Source organism: Ctenopharyngodon idella, chromosome 4, assembly GCF_019924925.1.
Source record: "Ctenopharyngodon idella isolate HZGC_01 chromosome 4, HZGC01, whole genome shotgun sequence".
NCBI lineage: Eukaryota > Metazoa > Chordata > Actinopteri > Cypriniformes > Xenocyprididae > Ctenopharyngodon > Ctenopharyngodon idella.
The window spans coordinates 24,241,043-24,260,186 of NC_067223.1; the positions used below are offsets into that span (position 1 = coordinate 24,241,043).

At 40.3% G+C, this 19,144-nt stretch overlaps 1 protein-coding gene across 1 annotated transcript; it reads left to right on the forward strand.

Moving 5' to 3' along the window:
* The first annotated feature begins 5,438 nt into the window (after positions 1-5,438).
* Positions 5,439-19,144, forward strand: LOC127511098 (guanylate-binding protein 1-like). Its single transcript, XM_051891613.1, has 10 exons — positions 5,439-5,553; positions 6,597-6,789; positions 6,900-7,027; positions 7,469-7,578; positions 13,442-13,632; positions 13,777-14,019; positions 14,119-14,399; positions 16,785-16,997; positions 17,093-17,195; positions 18,001-19,144. The coding sequence occupies exons 2-10, from the start codon at positions 6,615-6,617 to the stop codon at positions 18,429-18,431; spliced, it is 1,875 nt and encodes a 624-aa protein (XP_051747573.1). The 5' UTR covers positions 5,439-5,553; positions 6,597-6,614; the 3' UTR covers positions 18,432-19,144.

Here is a 19,144-nt window from a genome sequence, read left to right on the forward strand (position 1 = left end):
CATCTTTACTCACAGCTGATTGGTCAAGTTGGGGTTTGTGATCTCTAACCCAGAATAAAACCTGCTCTTGGTGCGATCAAAGAACAGCCCGTTACATCTTTAGACGTGATAAAACTGTGCTGAGGTCATTGTGTTAAGAAGTTGTAGAAATTACAGAAGTCTGCAGGTGTCATTTGATCCTAAGAAAAAATGTCACAGATGCGAGAAGTGCAACATGCTACAGAAGACAGAGATGTACCGACTGACTGCCACAGCTGATGTTAGCATTTTCAGTGTTGACAATCCCAACCTTACCATCTACAGTTCGGTTTTGCAGAAGTATGTGGTGCTGGACTAACTTAACATGGACAGGAAATGGAGGAATAGTTTCTGGAAAGTGGATGGATGAAACTGGACTTACAAAACGGCAATGTTGTTGCTATCAAAAGGGTATCAGAGGAAACACCGTCCGCGTCTATATCAAAAGAATCATTGTATGCATGTTTCTTATCGTAAATATTGCACACATCTTGTCAGATGTGCGATTACTCTTGGTATTGTCTCTAACTGTGACTTGTTATGGACTTACACTGAAGTCTGTGGACTGATTGTCTGATTGCTTTAATAGTATATGATAATGTTTACATTTACCTGTTTACATTTATTAAATTATTATATCTTTAACCCTGAAGACCTGAAGGCAGTTGTTTTTTTCTTCTTCTGAATGACATACACAAAAGTAAAGACTCATAACTCCAACTTTTGTTGTAAACTCAATTTGTGCAGACTCATTAGAGGGTGAAAACAGCACAACAGGAGCAGGTTGGAGGCTTGATCTGACTGTGTAAAGTCTCTGAATTTGTACGCAAAAAGAATAATTGTGCGACCTACTTGGTTTCAGTTTTTATTAGCTCTTAAAGAGAGAAATGCAAATGGTCATAAAGGGTTAAGAGACGACAGAAGTGTTTGACAGATTTATTCAGAAACATCCAGGGTGCAAGCGGTCCTGCTTTTCTTTATGAATCAGAGGATCAGGTCTGTGTAATAAGGGAGCCGCCAGCCGATCATTTCCCCAGCACTTCGAGAAAAACACTGTCTTTACAGCACATGGAGTGTGATAATGCACAGCCGCACCAAACAGACATGGAGAATATAACCAATTTAAGCACATCACTTTGAATTAGTTCATAAATTTTGCTCTTAATCACAGCCCTGTAGTCTCACCAATAAATCACTAAGACCATTCAAACATTTTCATGACATTTAATTAGTAAAAATGGTTTTGATTCCTGAAATGGTTCTTTGACTCGGCTATCCATCACTGTTACCGGAAAAGCTTTTACACGCCGTGGCATTTCTGAAGTTTCCAGTATGCAACTGAAAGTGCAATCACTGAGACTGCTTTTGCTTAGTCATTAGAAGAGGATGCAAAGAGAGATGATGAGAGACCAGGAGCATCCCCTAACTTTCTCTAGATCAGGGGTACTGAATTACAGTTCCAAGAGGTCCAGTCTCTATATTTGCTTACCAGTGGAGCTCCGGGCAATACTTTTTTGGATCAGTTACACATTTTCACTGGGGCAGTCACAGTAATTTGTAAAATAAAAAAATCTTAAACACTCAAAATAATCAAAGATGAGAATTTTGGGCCCCAAGAGCCAAAGCAGTGATATCTCAGAATTTTTACCAATATTTACCATAAAGAGTAAATATTTCTCCTAGCTGCATATAAATATAAAAGGTTTGATCAGATGTTGTATTTATTTTTATTTTTAGACACATGTGTATAATACACATAGAAGGCCTTGGGATTGAGAAAACATGCTGGGGGTGCAGGGATTACCTCTTTAAAGGAGATCTATTATGCAAAATTCACTTTTTCACGGTGTTTGTACATAAATGTGTGTTGGCAGTGTGTGTACACAACCACCCTATAGTGATAAAAATCCAAACACTCCTTTTTTTAATCCCCATAAATCATAAACAGCGTCTCAGAACAAGCCGTTTCCAGATCCCTGGCAATGAGACGTCACATTAGCCACAGGCCCCGCCCACGAATGTTGGCAGACACTGCCGTTTCAACATAGAAATGCCCTGAGCGCGTTCACAGAGAGTTGTACACAGTCCGCCATTGCTGTACTGACGAGAATGTCTCCCAAGCGTTTTAGGAGTTCTGTAGCTGGATGGATTAATCTACAGAGCTTTCTCCATTTACTCCCGAAATCTGAGCCACTGAAGACGAGGTGGATTCATTTTGTTTTCAAAGAAAACGCTTCCTCAACTCTACCGAAATTCGTTTATGTCTGCGTGAATCATTTCACACCGGACTGCTTAGTGAACGAATGTCAATACAAAGGGACAATACAAAACAGTGATTGTGCTAAAAATTTGTTACTCAAGGATAGATCAGTACAAACTGTTCGTGATCCAGCTTACAGTCTCCAGAGTGATACTGGATACGGCAGTAATGAAGGTGAGAGCACTTTATTACAGTTCATCGGAGTTGATTTAAGGATATAAAGTTTACCAGTTTATTAAGGACCACCCGAAAAGGCATAAGGTCTGTATATATTTGTTTACTGTTAGTTGTAATGAGTGTTTCTGTGTATTTCACTGTGTATGTTGATGATAATGCAAGGGAGAGAGAGAGAGTTTATGGATAATATTTTAATGCACACTTGCACTGTGTTTTATTAAACTCTTACAGTGATTTTCTAGAGTGAAAACGGACGCTTCATATTTTGTGTGAAGTACAATAAACATAATAAATACATAATATAATGGATAAAAACAAGAAGACAATATAAGTTATAACCATAATTGAACTAAACTATATCTGTTCCATGTCCATGCAGTAGCATATATTCGCAGTTTCTGACATTATAGTGTGTCCTGACTGACTCCTGACACTGGAGAATCAGCTTGTGAAGCTCCGCCCTCTTAGGCCAGCACAGCAGCTCATTTGCATTTAAAGGGCCCACACTGAAATGGCGTGTTTTTGTTCAACCACTAAAAGTGGCAATTTTAACATGCTATAAAAAATGATCTGTGGGGTATTTTGAGCTAAAACTTCACATACACACTCTAGGGACATCAGAGACTTATTTTACATCTTGTAAAATAGGGCATAATAGGTCCCCTTTAAATGAATGTGCTTTTGTGATATTCCACCATCACTTCATTTGTAAAAGTGAAAATACAATGCAGAAGTGTAAAGAAAGGCTGATTCGACCTCTCCTCAATCATCAGTTTCTTTACTGTACTGTCCAAAAATATGGCCATTAAATATAGTATACCGTTAATTGTTTTAGTTCCAGTGTAAACAAAAATATCAGGAAATCCAAAACTAGTGCATGCCCTCTATACCTGTACAGATGTTCAGTTATAGTGTTTTGGCTTTTGTATGAGCAAAGAGCAAAACTGACAGTGGTGGAGAGAGAAGAAGTATCCCTGATGAGGAAACCATGGCAGCCATATACGGTAGGTCAGTACTTGGTGAAAGGAAAATTTACTAGAAACATTTAGATTTAGATTTTTGTCTCACAGTCCAGAAGAGATTTCCAAATGTGTCCAAAGAGGCTTTGAGGATTTGAGCTGGGGAAACTGAGACTTCTTGAAAGCAAAAAAGTTATATTTGATTGAATATATTGTAATATTGTATATTTTTTGAACATTGTAAAGTATGTTCCTTGCTGATTTTTATTCAAATGTTCAACAAATAAAGTTTTTCAAATGTGACATGTGAATGTATTTTCTTGGGTTGAAATATATGTAGGGCAAAATATATTTTTTAAATGCTTTTGAAAAATATATATATTTTTAAATATACAAAAAAAAAAATATTTTTAGAAAATATATTTATGTAAAAATATTTTAGCAAATATACTTTTTGGCCATTTTTTGTATAATTTGAAATATATTTAAAAATATATTTGAAAATGTATTTGAAAATGTATTATTTTACTGTATGGGGTATGCATTACAACTCAGAGAATGAAGTGACTGAAGCAAAGCAAAAAGCTGATGATGTCTATTACCAGAGACCTTAAATAGTAGTGACGTCACGGATTGTCGCCCGCCAACAACATTGTCGTGTTTAATCGCTTAATTATCTCATTATCTTCTTCTTTTCATTCATTATCTGCGGCCCAATTCAGAGGCTGCATCCTTCAAAGGCTGATTGTGTCACTGCGTTGCGACAAAGGCGATTTGAAGGCTCCTTCAAATGCGTCTTTCGTTTTCTGTGAAATGAAAGATACAAAGTGGTCAAAGTTTGAACTAAATTGTTATATACAATATGCTAGTGCAAGTATATAACAATTAGTTCAAACTTTGATCTGTGGAGGGCAGTAATACACTTAGCAGTGTCTACACTGCTGGAATTCTAATAGAGAAGAAGAAGAGAGCTAGTTCAAGATGAGCATTTATGGTTAAAACGTATATAATTTTTAATTTTTTTTAGAAAATGACCAATGGTTTTTCTAGATAAGACCCCTATTTTTCTTCTGGGATCATGTAGAAAGCTTTGAAGCTGCAATGAAATTGTAATTTTGACCTTCAAGCGTTTGGAGGCCATTGAAGTCCACTATATGGAGAAAAATCCTGGAATGTTTTCATCAAGAACCTTAATTTCTTTTCGACTGAAGAGAGAAGGACATGGACGTCTTGGATGACATGGGGGTGAGTAAATTATCAGGAAATTTTAATTTGAAAGTGAACTAATCCTTTAATATAACTTTCAAAAAAGTCCAGTGCATCAACAGCAGCTGTCACAGCTGCTAGGTGACAAGAACAGTCCCATTTAACAATGCTCAGTCCAACCTTCACTGCCTTTGAAGGATGTAGCCTTTGAATTGTGACACAGCCATTAAGTACTTTTTTTACACTTTTAGATTAACCGGTCCTACTCAACCCACACCTAGTGGGATTCCAACCATGGTCTCCAGCGTGGGAGGCAGGCACTCCTACAAGGAAGCTGAAGGCTGCAGCCTCTAGCATCAGTTTTTGAGATCGGGGGAGTGAGGTTTGCACACAGCTCTTTCTGGCCTATGACAGTTACACTCACCTTCCTAAACCTCACCTCCATCAAGGTCAGTAGCACCAAATATAACCAGTCCTGGTCTCCAGCATGGAAGGTGGGCACTTTAACGAAGAAGCTTAAGACCGCAACCTTTATCATCAGTTGCTAGAGTGCCTATTGAGATCAGGGGAGTTACACGCACAGCTTTACTAGCCTATGACAGTTATTTGAGTATGGACTCATATAAACACTGAGTGGTGTTCATTTAACACTCAGGATTCTACAAGCTTCTAGGTAACTGCTGTCACATGTTTTCAAGTATAGAGTTGCTGATTTTGAAAGTGAAAACTGAACACTGCCTTTGCTTAGTCATTGAAAGGGGTACAAGAGAATAGCCAGAAAGATGATGAGAGAGCAGTAACATCCACTGACTCACTCTAGACCAATAAGAATCAAGAAGGCGGACCTAAAGATTTGCATATAAAACGAGACTCTAGAAAATGTATGCATCACAACTCATCACAAGACTGAAGTGACTGAAGCAAAGCAAAAAGGTAAGGGACAATACTTCATTCAGTTAATTGATACCATCTGTATAACTTGTTTATGGTGTATAAATTTTACCTTAACACCTTTATCCTTATTATTTATTATTCTCAGGTTAGGTAGAGTAAGTCAAATCTGACCTAAATCATAAGCATTCAAACAGTACTTACAATTTGCTCAGAAGACTTTTCTGTCGTCTGTGCGTGCTCAAGGGTTTAGTAATAAAAATATCAGTAGACAGTTATTTGCAATTAATGTAATAGTGATTTTAATTACAATTTACCAACAATAATGGCAAACAAAGGTTATTAACTAAGTTAACAAAACAAAGCAACGTTTTAATCAAAGGTGTAATCAGCTGGGTTTCTCACGTCGAGAGACACTGCTCAATCGGTATCTGCCTGGCCAGTCTTCTCATCAGTCTTTTATACTCAAACAGTTCACTGCTGATGTTAAATTCTCGCCCGTTGTCATCAGTTGGAGAGCTGCCAAGTCTTCCACAATCCTTTTAAGGTGTTTCTGACGTAGCCTGCGTTTTCTCTCGTTAGCTCTCCTCTTGGCTCTTCTACTTTGTGTCCATCTCCTTTTCGTCTGTAAAATATGCCTTATCTATAGCATTACATTTTCCTTGTATCTAATACATAAATGTTCTCTACTCTAAGTTACTTAATATAAATTTCGTACTATACACTACAGTTTAATATTTTTTTAACAAACATATACTGTAAGTAAAGCAGCCATATACAAACTACTGCAACATGTACATGCATACACAATAACAATTAATATCATTCTTATACATAGTTTTCTTTTCTACATTCCATCATTTCAATAAATTTTTATGCATCATCACTAACTGGGTTACATAAAGCTACTACAAAGCAAAAACAACTTTAAACAAAATAGAGTAATTGCATAATCATCATATTCTTCAACAAACTCTTGTAAAGTAATCATTAACTAAACCAAGTGAGGTTATCAACTACTGTACTGTACACCAGTACACTGCAGTCACTTGAAGGATTTTAAATGTGCAGTATCTGTTCAACAGCTGTATTCTCCAGTCATCATGGACAAACCAGTATGCTTGATTGGCACGGAGTCAGATGGGAAGCTGTGTGTGCAGCAGTCAGCTCTACAGATCCTGCAGCAGATCCAGCAGCCAGTGGTGGTGGTGGCCATGGTGGGTCTCTACCGCACCGGGAAGTCCTTCCTGATGAATCGCCTCGCAGGAAAACAAACAGGTTAGAACTTTACAGGCAACAGTGATAACATCCAAAAGCTTGAGAGAAACATCTTATGAATGACATTATATTATATAAGTCGTGTGTGTGTGTTTGGTGTGGTTTATCAGGGTTTGCATTGGGCAGCACCATTGAGTCCAAGACGAAGGGCATCTGGATGTGGTGTGTGGATCACCCCACTAAAGCAGGAACCACTCTGGTGCTGCTGGACACTGAGGGACTCGGAGATGTGGACAAGGTGATGTAACCACTACCAAAACGCAAAAACAAGTAGCATTAAATGTCACTAACATTTTAAAGGATCCAAGAATACTTTCACTGTTGGAGCAGAGATACCCTTTTCAGATAATATTGCTATGTTAGCAAATGTGATCAGCATGCTGTTGGCTTTTCAGAATGAACGTATTCAATTAATAGTTTACTGTAAATAGGAGGCAGGGAATATAAAATAATACTTTCCTAACTGCCATGCACTTTGTTTAATATCTTAAATGTGTTTCACTCCATTTTTTTATTTTGTTAACTAATATGGATTTCAAACACGTCCATTGGTGTTGTGACTAATTATCGCCAATGTATCTGTTAAAATAGATTTTTCTTGTAGTTGTTTGTTTGAGCAGCATTTGTTGAGATTATTCTCCAGTTTTTCTAACTCCATGATTGTCTTTCTCTTTCTCAGGGAGACTCAAAGCATGACACCAACATCTTCTGTCTGGCTGTGTTACTGAGCAGCACTCTGGTCTACAACAGTCGAGGGACGATTGACAACAGGGCTGTAGAGGAGCTGCAGTATCCTTCTGACAATCTAGACAACTATCAAGTAATTTAGCTGACATATTTATCTAAAGTCTTTTGCAAATGAATGTAAATGCAACACTGTTTTGTGGTCAAAGCAGGGACACATCACTTTTTGTAAGGTGCTGCACCTACGCTTTACTGCAATGTGCAGGTACACAGCAAAATGCCCAGCGTTAAAATGAACACTGCTTAGTGTATATACACTGCCTGGCCAAAAATAGTCGCTGATTGGATTTCAATAGGCAAACAGAGCCCAGGTACTAATGTGCAAGTAGCATGAATGAACACTTTTGTTCGATTTATGAATACTTTGAGAGTAACTGGCATGCAAACTTTGGAAAAGGAATATTTATGGCACTCAGACAGGTATGTTCTATGCAACTGAGATGATAGAAAACACGAGATACATTTCTAGTTTCAACATATTTGTTCTTCAGATATTCCTTTTTAAAAGAGAAAGAATATCAGTTGTATGCAAAGTGACCCACATTTGGTTTTTGACCACTGAAAATGTGTACAATTTACCAATTTACTCATGGTGCCGCATTAAAGGAACACTCCACTTTTTTTGAAAATAGGCTCATTTTCCAACTCCCCTAGAGTTAAACAGTTGAGGTTTACCGTTTTTGAATCCATTCAGCCGATCTCCGGGTCTGGCGGTACCACTTTTAGCATACCTTAGCATAGTTCATTGAATCTGATTAGACTGTTAGCATCTCGCTCAAAAATGACCAAAGAGTTTAAATATTTTTCCTATTTAAAACTTGACTCTTTAAGATTTCAGTATCTCTGGGATTGAACCATGGAGGGCCTTTAAAATGAAGATACCAAAAGGAAAGTTTGTTAAGAACCAGAATCTAAAAGGATATTAAGATATCTTCAATACTTCTTGAGTTACAGGCATGCAAACTTGAGGCAAAAAACACAAGAAGTGCTTTTTGCCAAACAAAGATTGCTAAAGTCAACAGATTTTACTAACAGACCTACCAATCTCTGTGTAAAAATAAAATAATGATGCTGTCATCTTTCTAAAGTCATTTTTTACACCCTGGTAAATTACTTATATCCGTGAGAAGTTACATAAAGTACAAGACCTTGCTAAATCCCATCGGTCAGAAACCCAGTCTAAAATGAAAAGTCGATATTTAGCAAAAAGTGTAAAAATGATTTACCCCAGTGATCAGGTTTTGGTTTTGTTGCCAACTCCTGGGTCTATTCTGCAGGCCAAATTTGCCAGTCCATACCTGATTGAAAGAAGGTTGAATGAAACAAACTATGTTGTTGCTACACCAGACCGGAAGAGTAAAAGCTGTGTGTGCCATGTGAATCGGCTTAAGGCTTATGTGAATAGAACTTCTTCTGAATCAAATGCTAAACAGACTAGCTCTCCTTTGGCAAGGACTGCTGCTATGGTGAATGTAGTAATGAAGTTCTCTTTAGAAGAGGATGATTTCCAAGGCAGAGACGTCTCTCCTACCTGCCTTCAAAATTCCACTATAGTGCAGAATCTCCCTAGTTTCTTTTCGCATCTTACTGCAGAGCAGTCTCATGACTTGGTTGAACTGCTGAATTCTTTTTCTACCCTGTTCCGTTATGTGCCAGGAAAAACTTCTGTATGTGTCCGTGACATTGATGTGGGGAATGCCAGTCCAATAAAACAACATCCGTACAGAGTAAATCCCAGAAAGAGTGAAGTTATGCAGGAAGAAACTGAATATCTGTTGCACCATAGTATGGCTTCCTCGGTCAGAGCCCGTGGAGCTCTCCCTGCCTGCTGGTACCTAAACCTGACTCTAACTTTCAGTTCTGTACAGACTACCGTAAAGTTAATAATGTAACAAAACCTGACTCCTTTCCTCTTCCTAGGATCGAGGACTGTGTAGACCAAGTTAGTTCAGCTAAATATGTTACAAAATTGTATTTGTTGAAGGGATATTGGCAGGTGCCTCTCACTGAACATGCCCCTGAAATCTCTGTGTTGTTACGCCTGACAGTTCCCTTTCATGGGAACATCGACGCTGCGTTGAATCGCATTGGGATCACTTCTGCGTGATTACGTCTTGAAGCACTCGTGAAATCGAACCAATAGTGTGACGGGAAATCAGAGCGGGTGACGTCACGGACCAGGAAACTATAAAGCACTCCTGAGAACAAAGAACGCCAGCTTCTGTGTCTTCAGCAGCGCTCTGTTTTCGTGTGTCTTATTTGGTGTTGTCTGTCCGTTACATACACAGCAAACAAATATCTCTTCGTCCGAGGACAAGAGTATTTTTCCGTTTTCACCAAGCACAAGCAAGCAGCAGTTTGTCAAGTGTATTCCTCTCTGCCCTTGCTTCATCACGGGCGGGGATACACATGAGATGTGCGTTGCTTGCTTGGGAGTGGAGCATGCCCAGGCAGCTCTCGAGGGAGCTGTCTGTGTGCATTGTGAGAAGCTAACACTCCGTATACTCCATTCACGCCGGGCGTTCTTCGACAAAGAGAAAGAAGGCTCCGCGGCGATTGTTCCCCAGGGATCGGGTCCCGCTGCTGCTGAGGCACAGCGATGGCTTCATTCCTGGGGTTCACAAATGGATCTGGTGGAGGGGTTAGAGACAGGCCCAGCCTTATCTCGGCCCTCACCTGCCAGACCCAGTGTCTCTCCTCTGGTTGTGGAAGCACGCGCTGCGGTTTCTTCCCCCAGGAGAGAGGCACCGGCGCTTCATCTATCCAGCTCCGAGGAGTTGGATGTGATGAGTGTCGAGGCTGGAGAGGAGGTCTCGCCATCCTCATCTCCAGCGTATGAGGACCTGTTAGAGGTTGTGACGTGGGCGTGGCCAAATAAAATATCGACTGGCCAGCCGAAAGACCTGAAACGCGGCAGAAGGGTCACAGCCTCAGCCTCACCGAGGTGTGGAGATCGTGGCAGAAGCCGGCTCAATATAGAGTTTACAGCCCCTAGACATCTATATATTCTAACATCATGGGGCTGAAACAACATGGTTATGGGACGATGCCCCGGGTTGAAGAGACGCTTGCAGGCTATCTCTCGCTCGAGTCTGCGTCGTCCCTTAAATCCCCGACGCTGGGGTTTTGCCCACCAGGGCTGATGTTGTACGTAAAACTTATGCCTCAGCAGGTCAGGCTGCAGCCTGCTTACATACAATGTCAATCCTGCAAGCCTACCAGGCCGACCTGCTGGGGGAGATTGATGAGAGCGGTGAGGCGAGCTTGGAGACTATACAGGAACTGCGAAAGGCCACCGATCTAGCTCCCCGGGCCACCAAGGAGACGGCAAAAACAATCGGCCGTTCTATGGCAGCCCTGGTGGCCACGGAGAGGCACTTATGGTTAAATCTCTCAGACATCAGAGAAAGAGATAAAAGCGTGCTGCTAGATTCGCCACTGTCTTCCCTGGGCCTCTTCGGCGATTCTGTCACCTCGGTCGTCGAGAGGTTCCAGGAGGCCTAAAAAACAGTCAGCGGCCTTTCAAAAGTTCCTCCCTCGCCGCCGAGGCTGCTCCCGCTCAGCAGCCAGCTGTGCAAGTTAGCCCATCAGATCCTCCTGTGGTCCCAGGGGAAGCTTCTCTCTCTGAGAGCAGCTTATATCCCGGGGCATCAAAATGTGGGGGCAGACATCCTGTCGAGACAGGGGCCGAGGCCCGGGGAGTGGAGACTCCACCCCGAGGTGGTGGAACTCATTTGGAAGAATTTCGGTCGCACAGAAGTCGATCTATTTGCCTCGAAAGAGACCTCTCATTGCCCGTTGTGGTATTCCCTGACCCATCCAGCCCCGCTGGGGTTGGATGCCGTGGCACAGGCGTGGCCGAGGCTGCGTCTGTACGCATTTCCCCCGATTGCTCTGCTCCCAGGAGTTCTGGAGAGGGTTCGCCGGGACGGGGTCCGTCTCATATTAATAGCCCCGTTCTGGCCGACCCGAATATGGTTCTCGGATCTAGTGTCCCTATTAGAAGGCTCCCCCATCGAGATTCCAATCAGGCCGGACCTCCTGTCTCAAGCGGGCGGCACGATAATTCACCCCCGCCTGGAGTTATGGAAACTGTGGGCTTGGCCTCCGAGGGGGCCGAGCTCATAGAATCCGGTCTCTCAACTGAGGTTGTGGAGACCATACTCCACTCCAGAGCTCCGTACACGAGAAAACTTTACGCATATAAGTGGAAGCTGTTTGCTACTTGGTGTAGCCGATCTCAGGTGGACCCGTTTCACTCATCCATCAGTCATGTACTGCAATTTCTCCAAGAAAAATTCTCGGATGGCCTATCTCCTTCTACATTGAAGGTTTATATTGCAGCTATTTCCGCCTATCATGCGCCTTTGGGGGACATTTCTGTGGGAAAGATACGTTATACGTTTTCTCCGTGGCACCCAGAGGCTGAAGCCTGCTGTGCGTACAAGAACTCCGTCCTGGGACTTGGCTATTGTATTGGAAGGGTTGGCTGTGGCTCCCTTTGAACCTTTAGAGGAAGTATCTGAAAAGTTCCTCACTTTGAAAACTATATTTCTGTTGACTATATCATCTCTCAAAAGAATTGGAGATCTACAAGCACTTTCTGTTGCTCCTTCATGCATCATAGACCTGGGTATATACCCAAGGTCCCCACCAATGTCCCGGGGCCCATTGTTCTGCAGGCCTTTTGTCCTCCACCCTTTTCAAATGCGGATCAGGAGAAACTAAATCTGCTGTGCCCGGTGACGGCTTTAGACACCTACGTCCACAGAGCTGCCCTGTGGCGCAAGACTGATCAATTATTTGTCTGTTACGGGTCCCCTAAGAAAGGGGACCCAGCGTCTAAGCAGAGAATGAGCAAGTGGGTGGTTGAGGCCATCTCTCTTGCCTATGAGTCTTCCAGGCAGCCTTCACCTTTGGCTGTCCGGGCACACTCCACCAGGGGTATGGCTGCTTCAAAAGCCTTGTTCTCAGGAGTTCCCATCAACGAGAACTGTGATGCAGCTGGGTGGTCATCTCAGCACACCTTTATTAGGTTTTATAACCTTGACTTGGGCTCCACTCCGGGGTCTGCGGTGCTCTCGTCCCAAAGTTAAAAGGACAGGCACTTGGTCCTATGGCCTAGTTGGGATAGGGTTCCCAGTGCGATTCAACGCAGTGTCGATGTTCCCATGAAAGGAAACGTCTCGGGTTACGCCTGTAACCCTGGTTCCCTGAATAGGGAACGAGAGGCTGCGTTGCTTAGCCATACTCCCTGCGCACCTGTGAGCGTCTGCTTCATCCACATCAGAAGCTGGCGTTCTTTGTTCTCAGGAGTGCTTTATAGTTTCCTGGTCCCTGACGTCCCGTCACACTATTGGTTCGATTTCACGAGTGCTTCAAGACGTAATCACGCAGAAGTGATCCCAATGCGATTCAACGCAGCGTCTCGTTCCCTATTCAGGGAACCAGGGTTACAGACGTAACCCGAGACGTTTTCTACAATGTACTGTACTAGCTTTTGGGATGAGAAATGCACCTGCTACATTTCAGAGGATGATGCATCAGTGTGAGATTGTGAAGTGCATCTAGAGGATATTGTGATTCATTCAGATGATTGGGTACAGCATTTGGAGACTCTTAGAGAAGTCCGTAGATGTTTGGAGGCTGCCTCATTAACATTAAATCTTGCAAAGTGTGAATTTGTGAAAGGCACCATTACCTGTTTAGGTGTAGTGATTATACTTACGCCCATCCAAGGAAACTAAGAAAAATAGGGATTGGTACTCATGTCACTGCTGATGTTGTGATTTTTGGATCACATGTCACTTAAGGTGTGGTTATGAGTACATCAGATGTTAGACTATGGAATGGATCATGTTTTAGTGTTTGACAGTCACTTTGTGTTTATGCCTGAACAAACTGTCAGATACGTCACTGAACTAACAGAGTGCATTAAGGTCAAATCATCAGATGAGGATGCTGACGATTCAAGCGAGTTTGTGAAGTTCTTCCCTAGTTTCATCTGGACTGTGAGGGACTTCACTCTTGAGCGAAAGATTGATGGCAAAGATGCAACAGATGATGAGTACCTAGAGTTTGCTCTGAAGCTGAAACCTGGTAATTTAAAAACGATTATTTCCCAATCACAATGTGTTTGTGTGACTAATATCTGTCAACAGCTCTTTTTGCTCTTTTTTCATACTTATTGTTTAATAATATTTGAATTGAGAGGAACCAAAATATGTGTTCATTTTGTTGTAGGCAAATCAAAAAAAGTGATGGAATACAACTTGCCCAGGGAGTGCATCCAAACATTCTTCCCTTCCAGAACGTGCTTCACTTTCTCGTTTCCAACCGCCCCAGAGAATGTGTCTCGTTTGGAGAGCTTGGATCCTGCTGACCTTTCCTCTGACTTCCTGGAGGTCACAGATCGTTTCTGCAAGTTAGTCTTTCACGAGAGCCATGTGAAGAAGCTGAAAGATGGAATCACAGTCACTGGCAGAGGTGATTCAAAATTAAATCTGAAAAGTTTGCATGTACATACAGAAAACTGTTCAATACCTTTTCCGTACCATTATGTTTGACTTCTTTCCTTCTCTGAAGTTCTGGGTAACTTGGCGAAAACATACGTGGACACCATCTCCAGTGGGGCTGTGCCGTGTCTGGAGAATGCTGTGATTGCTATGGCAATGATTGAGAATGAGTCTGCAGTGAAGGAGGGGCTTGATGTTTACCAGAGTGGAATGGAGAAGCTGAAGGACTCCTTCCCTCTGGAACTGAAGGATGTGTCCTCAGAACACCAACATCTCAGCAGCATGGCGACACAAACCTTCATGAAGAGTTCCTTCAGGGACACTGATGGGAAGTACCTGATATCTCTAGAGGTAGGCTGGATCTCTTTCCAGTTTCAGTTCATTTAGAATGATGCCGTGAAAAATTTACCATGAAATAAATCACCGGGAGAGCAGTTGTCATGTGATTCTCATTCACTGTATTGATATTAAAGTGCCCCTGTTATGCTATTTTAAAGGTTCCTAATTTTGTTTAGGAGGTCTCCTACAACAGGTTTACATGCATCACAGGCCAAAAAACGCTTTTCATTTTCTTACATTGCACATTACAACATTATTCACTGATGCTCAAAGGACTCATCTGATGCTTCAGTCTCTCTAAATCCCTCCTTTCCGTGAGCCTGCTCTGCTCTGATTGGCCAGATGGCACATTCTGTTGTGATTGGCGCCTGACAACAGCAAAACGGCCATTACCATAACAGAACTTCAGTACCGGTCCGGAGGCTTTCAGAGCTCAGCGATTGTACACACTGTAAAGACAGTAACGACAACGTTGATTTTACCATATCAATCCGACCGCGAGTCCGATGATGAAACATTGGAAGAACTAGTTATTCAACCTGAACCTCTATTACAAGGACGACTTCTTAGGACATTACTTCAGTGATACGCTATTCATTTTGATGTACAAAATGAGATGTTTCAACTGTAATTCCTCTACGTCAGCATTAACAAGTGTCCATCAACAAACCGATGTGAATGTAGCAGGTTAATGTATGACCCTCGCTGTCTATTGGTTGGTGTCATGCCAACTTTGTGATCCTATCAGTGCCTGGTTTGGGGATTATAAAAACGCAAGTGGTTTGTTGGCTGGGTATGCGTCACTATGGGGCGGTTTCCCGGACAGGGTTTAAATTGAGCCAGGATAGGCCTTAATCTATAATAGTTAATCGTGGCTTAAAAAATGGCTTTCTGAAACACAGATTAAGTACAGATTACTAAAACCTGGACTATGGAGTCCTGAATTAAAATAAACTAGATTAATTTAAAACCAACTGTGCTAATCTGAATTAGCATGAGAAAGGTTGCCTAGAAAACATGGAATGAACCAAGAAAAGCTTAAAATTGCATGGAGCTGAGAAGCAAATCCAAGGAAAACTATGGCAGCAGAAAAAGACATTTCTTTTAAAGCAAGCAAAATACATCAGCTGTGAAAAAAAGAAATGCCTGGAAATCTGTTTGTAATAAATTCTATATATATAATAATCCTATTATTATTAATGCTTTTGTTTTGTCCTTTACATAGCAACAAACTAAACATAACTATTTACACATGTGATAATCAGTGTTGGCAGTCGAGAAATGATACTGGTTTGATCCAAAGCACTTATAGTGGTTGCTTTTTTACATAAGAAGGCAATTCTTGTTAGCAGGTCCTCAACCCAAGCACAAGCTCAACACTTCACCACAACGGTAATCTCCAAAAAACACTAACATATCAAAAACTTTTACATAATAGAACAATAAACAGTAAAAAGTCTCTCCATATTATCATCTTTCTAAAAAATGCATAAAATAACACTTTTTCAACATTTACTCTCCCAATTCAGCCCGGTGCAAAGCATGATGGGAAGTGAAAGTCCTGTTTGATTGGGTTACTTGACTGAAACATGTTATTATGTGACTTTGTATAAACGAGACATCAGGAATTAGAAACCCACTTCCGGCCACACGTCACAGAGCCCCGCACATGACATGCAAGAAAAAAATTAAATCAAGCGCACGATTTACTAATTCATTTCCTCAATTTACTAAATTGTGCACACAATTTACTATTTCGTTCCCTCGATTTATATATCATTATATATCAACTTTGCAGATTGTTTACATTCACAGACACCTACATTACACATTGCATGAAAGGTAATATTGGAAAAAGCATAATAGGGGCACTTTAATTATATTTTAGTATTGAAGTACAGTGTAATAGAACTTTTGGTAATATAATAAAACATTCAAAAGTGCTTATTTGCAGATCAATACATATTAAATGTCTGTACCAATCTTTCATATTGATTAGTGCATACTGAATATAAAAAAATAATAAACATGGTTCATCAATCAGTACTTTAAAAATCAAGAAATTTTGTACTTCTACTGGAGTAATATTTTATTAGGGTATCTTTACCTTTAGTACTTGATTTTTGTATCTCATCCATCACAGCTGTATTGCATAAATAGAAAGTCAGTTAATATACTAAACAAAAAAATAAATAAATAATATTTCCTTGTGACAGATGTTGAGGGCAGAAACCTTGACCGTCTCATTCTAGCATACAGTGCTGAGGAGGACTCTAGCCTTCAAACCTCAGAAGTGTTGGTCTAGGAAGAATGCAGCCTCTCTCAAGCATCCATAAATGAAATGTGCTTAGACACATTATAAAACTGCTACTTACAAGCTGCATGTTATGTTTTAAGGAAAACATTAATAAACTCTTTGATGGATACCTGTGCCAAAACGAGCAAGCTTCAAAGAGACAATGTGAGGATCTCTTGTCATCCCTCTCTGCACCAATGATGGAAAATCTCAAGAAGAGTTTCTATACCAGACCTGGTGGCTATGATCTCTTCTGCAAGGATCTGGAGGACATTGTGAAGAATTATAACAGCCAGGCCAATAAAGAAGTCAAGGTCCATATTACACAACATTACAGGAACATGATTAATTTCATCCATCATCATTGTAATTATCCAATTTTTACGTGTGTATGTGTGTATTTCACAAGGCTGAAGAGGTCCTAGAGGAGTTTCTGAAGCAGAAGTCTGTGGATTCAGAAGCTATTCTGCAGGCTGACAATCAACTGACTAAGAAAGAAAAAAAGATTAAGAGTGAGTGTTAAACCTTTAGATCACAGCTTCCCTGTTTGTAAATTCTTACCAGATTCCCTCTGAAAGAGGAACATCTGTTTCAAAGGTTCAAGAATTGCACCATCCAACTACACTGAACAAAATTATAAACGCAACACTTTTGTTTTTGCCCCCATTTTTCATAAGCTGAACTCAAAGAAATTCTCTGAAAAGCCTTTGGACACACCTGTGAGGTGGACGGATTATCTCGGCAAAGGAGAAGTGCTCACTAACACAGATTTAGACAGATTTGTGAACAATATTTGAGAGAAATGTGCCTTTTGTGTACATAGAAAAAGTCTTAGGTCATTAGAGTTCAGCTCATGAAAAATGGGGGCAAAAACAAAAGTGTTGCGTTTATAATTTTGTTCAGTGTATTAATGCCATTATCATTATGAATCAAGATAAATGTGATCTAGATAATCACATACTCTTCTGGTTCATGGTTCTAACTCATTTAAGGCCAAAACTACATTAGCAAATGTGAAAAATGTACATTAGCAAAATTCAACATTATTATGTTATTGAAAGTGCACTAGATGAAAACTCTTTTAGTAAAATATCCAAGTGTTCTTCTTGAAGTGTCCATTAGTATGTTTAGAGGCATTTACAGAGTATTTTATTATAGGAGTGTACCTCATTATAGGACCACGAATCATATTTAAAATATATTACCCTGCAAATTCTGTACCTTTACAGTAAAACAGAGCCCTTAAATTCATAGTTTGAGTCTCTGTCTCTGAAGCATCTGTTTCCCTCCTTCTCTTTTTTGTCAATGAATGACCAGAGGAAACCGAGAAAGCATCCCTCCTGCAGCAGGAAATCAAAGCTAAAGAAGAGAAGCAGCGACAACTCGAAGAGAAAATGGAAGCAGAGAAAAAGAGTAATGAAGAGAGGATGAGACAGATGAAGGAGAAGATGGATTTGGAGCTGAGGCTCCAGAGAGAGGAGGCTGAGCATGCCATGGACAGTAAACTGAGGGAGCAGGCTGCTCTGTTGGAGAAGGGCTTTAAGGATAAGGCAGACATGATGACCCAGGAGTTGGAAGAGTTCAAGAGACAGAATGCTGAAGACGAGAGTAATAGAGCTAAAGAGTTTACAGAGATGTTAGAGAACTTCAACAAGAGACATGAGGAGTCTATGGCTATGATGATGCAGCAACACAAAGAACAGATGCAGGCCATTCAGAAGAGACCAACAGGATGTTGTATCATGTGAAATGTATTAATTCCGTAATCATAATATAATTAGAGTACATTATATATATATATATATATATATATATATATATATATATATATATATAGTGCTACAATAAAACAATAATTGATTTCATTCTATTTACACTTAAACTTTAGAAAGAGCCTTGATATGATGAAATAGAACATTTCAATTTCACTTCACAAGCATGATTTGTGTCTAGTGCAAATGACCTATAATCTATCATAATTATGTTTAAGAGTGTTAATTAATTATAAACAGAGACAAATAAGGTTAATTAGTGATTCTACTCTTTCTCTAGTATTGCACTACATAAAAGTGTACATAAATAGATTGTATTCGAAAAAAATTCATGTGTGTGTATGTATGTGTTTTTTGTGTCAGACAAGTAATTGAGACAAATGAGATTGTAACAAACCACGGGAAGGCATAAAATCATAACGTGTTTAACACTCAATTTAAGAGAAAAAAAAAGGAAATTGGGAAAAAAGAAAAAATTATCAGAGTTGCATAATTCCAATAAATGTTTCATGTGTTTTCAAACATTCAACATTATTAGAACCCATAGACTTACACAACTTCAATGGATCTTTCATACTTTATCAAGTACACTTTATATTCACTTACAGTCTCAGACAAATCAGTTTAATTTCATTTTTAAGTTGCAAACAATTGAACAGAAAATAAGTAATGTAACCTTGCTCACTGAA

Coding starts and splice junctions, on each gene's coding strand:
- LOC127511098 (XM_051891613.1), top strand. CDS start 6,615: ATGGACAAACCAGTATGCTTGATTGGCACGGAGTCAGATGGGAAGCTG. Junction 7,028..7,468: donor GACTCGGAGATGTGGACAAG/GTGATGTAACCA, acceptor TCTCTTTCTCAG/GGAGACTCAAAGCATGACAC. Junction 17,196..18,000: donor GAAAGAAAAAAAGATTAAGA/GTGAGTGTTAAA, acceptor ATGAATGACCAG/AGGAAACCGAGAAAGCATCC.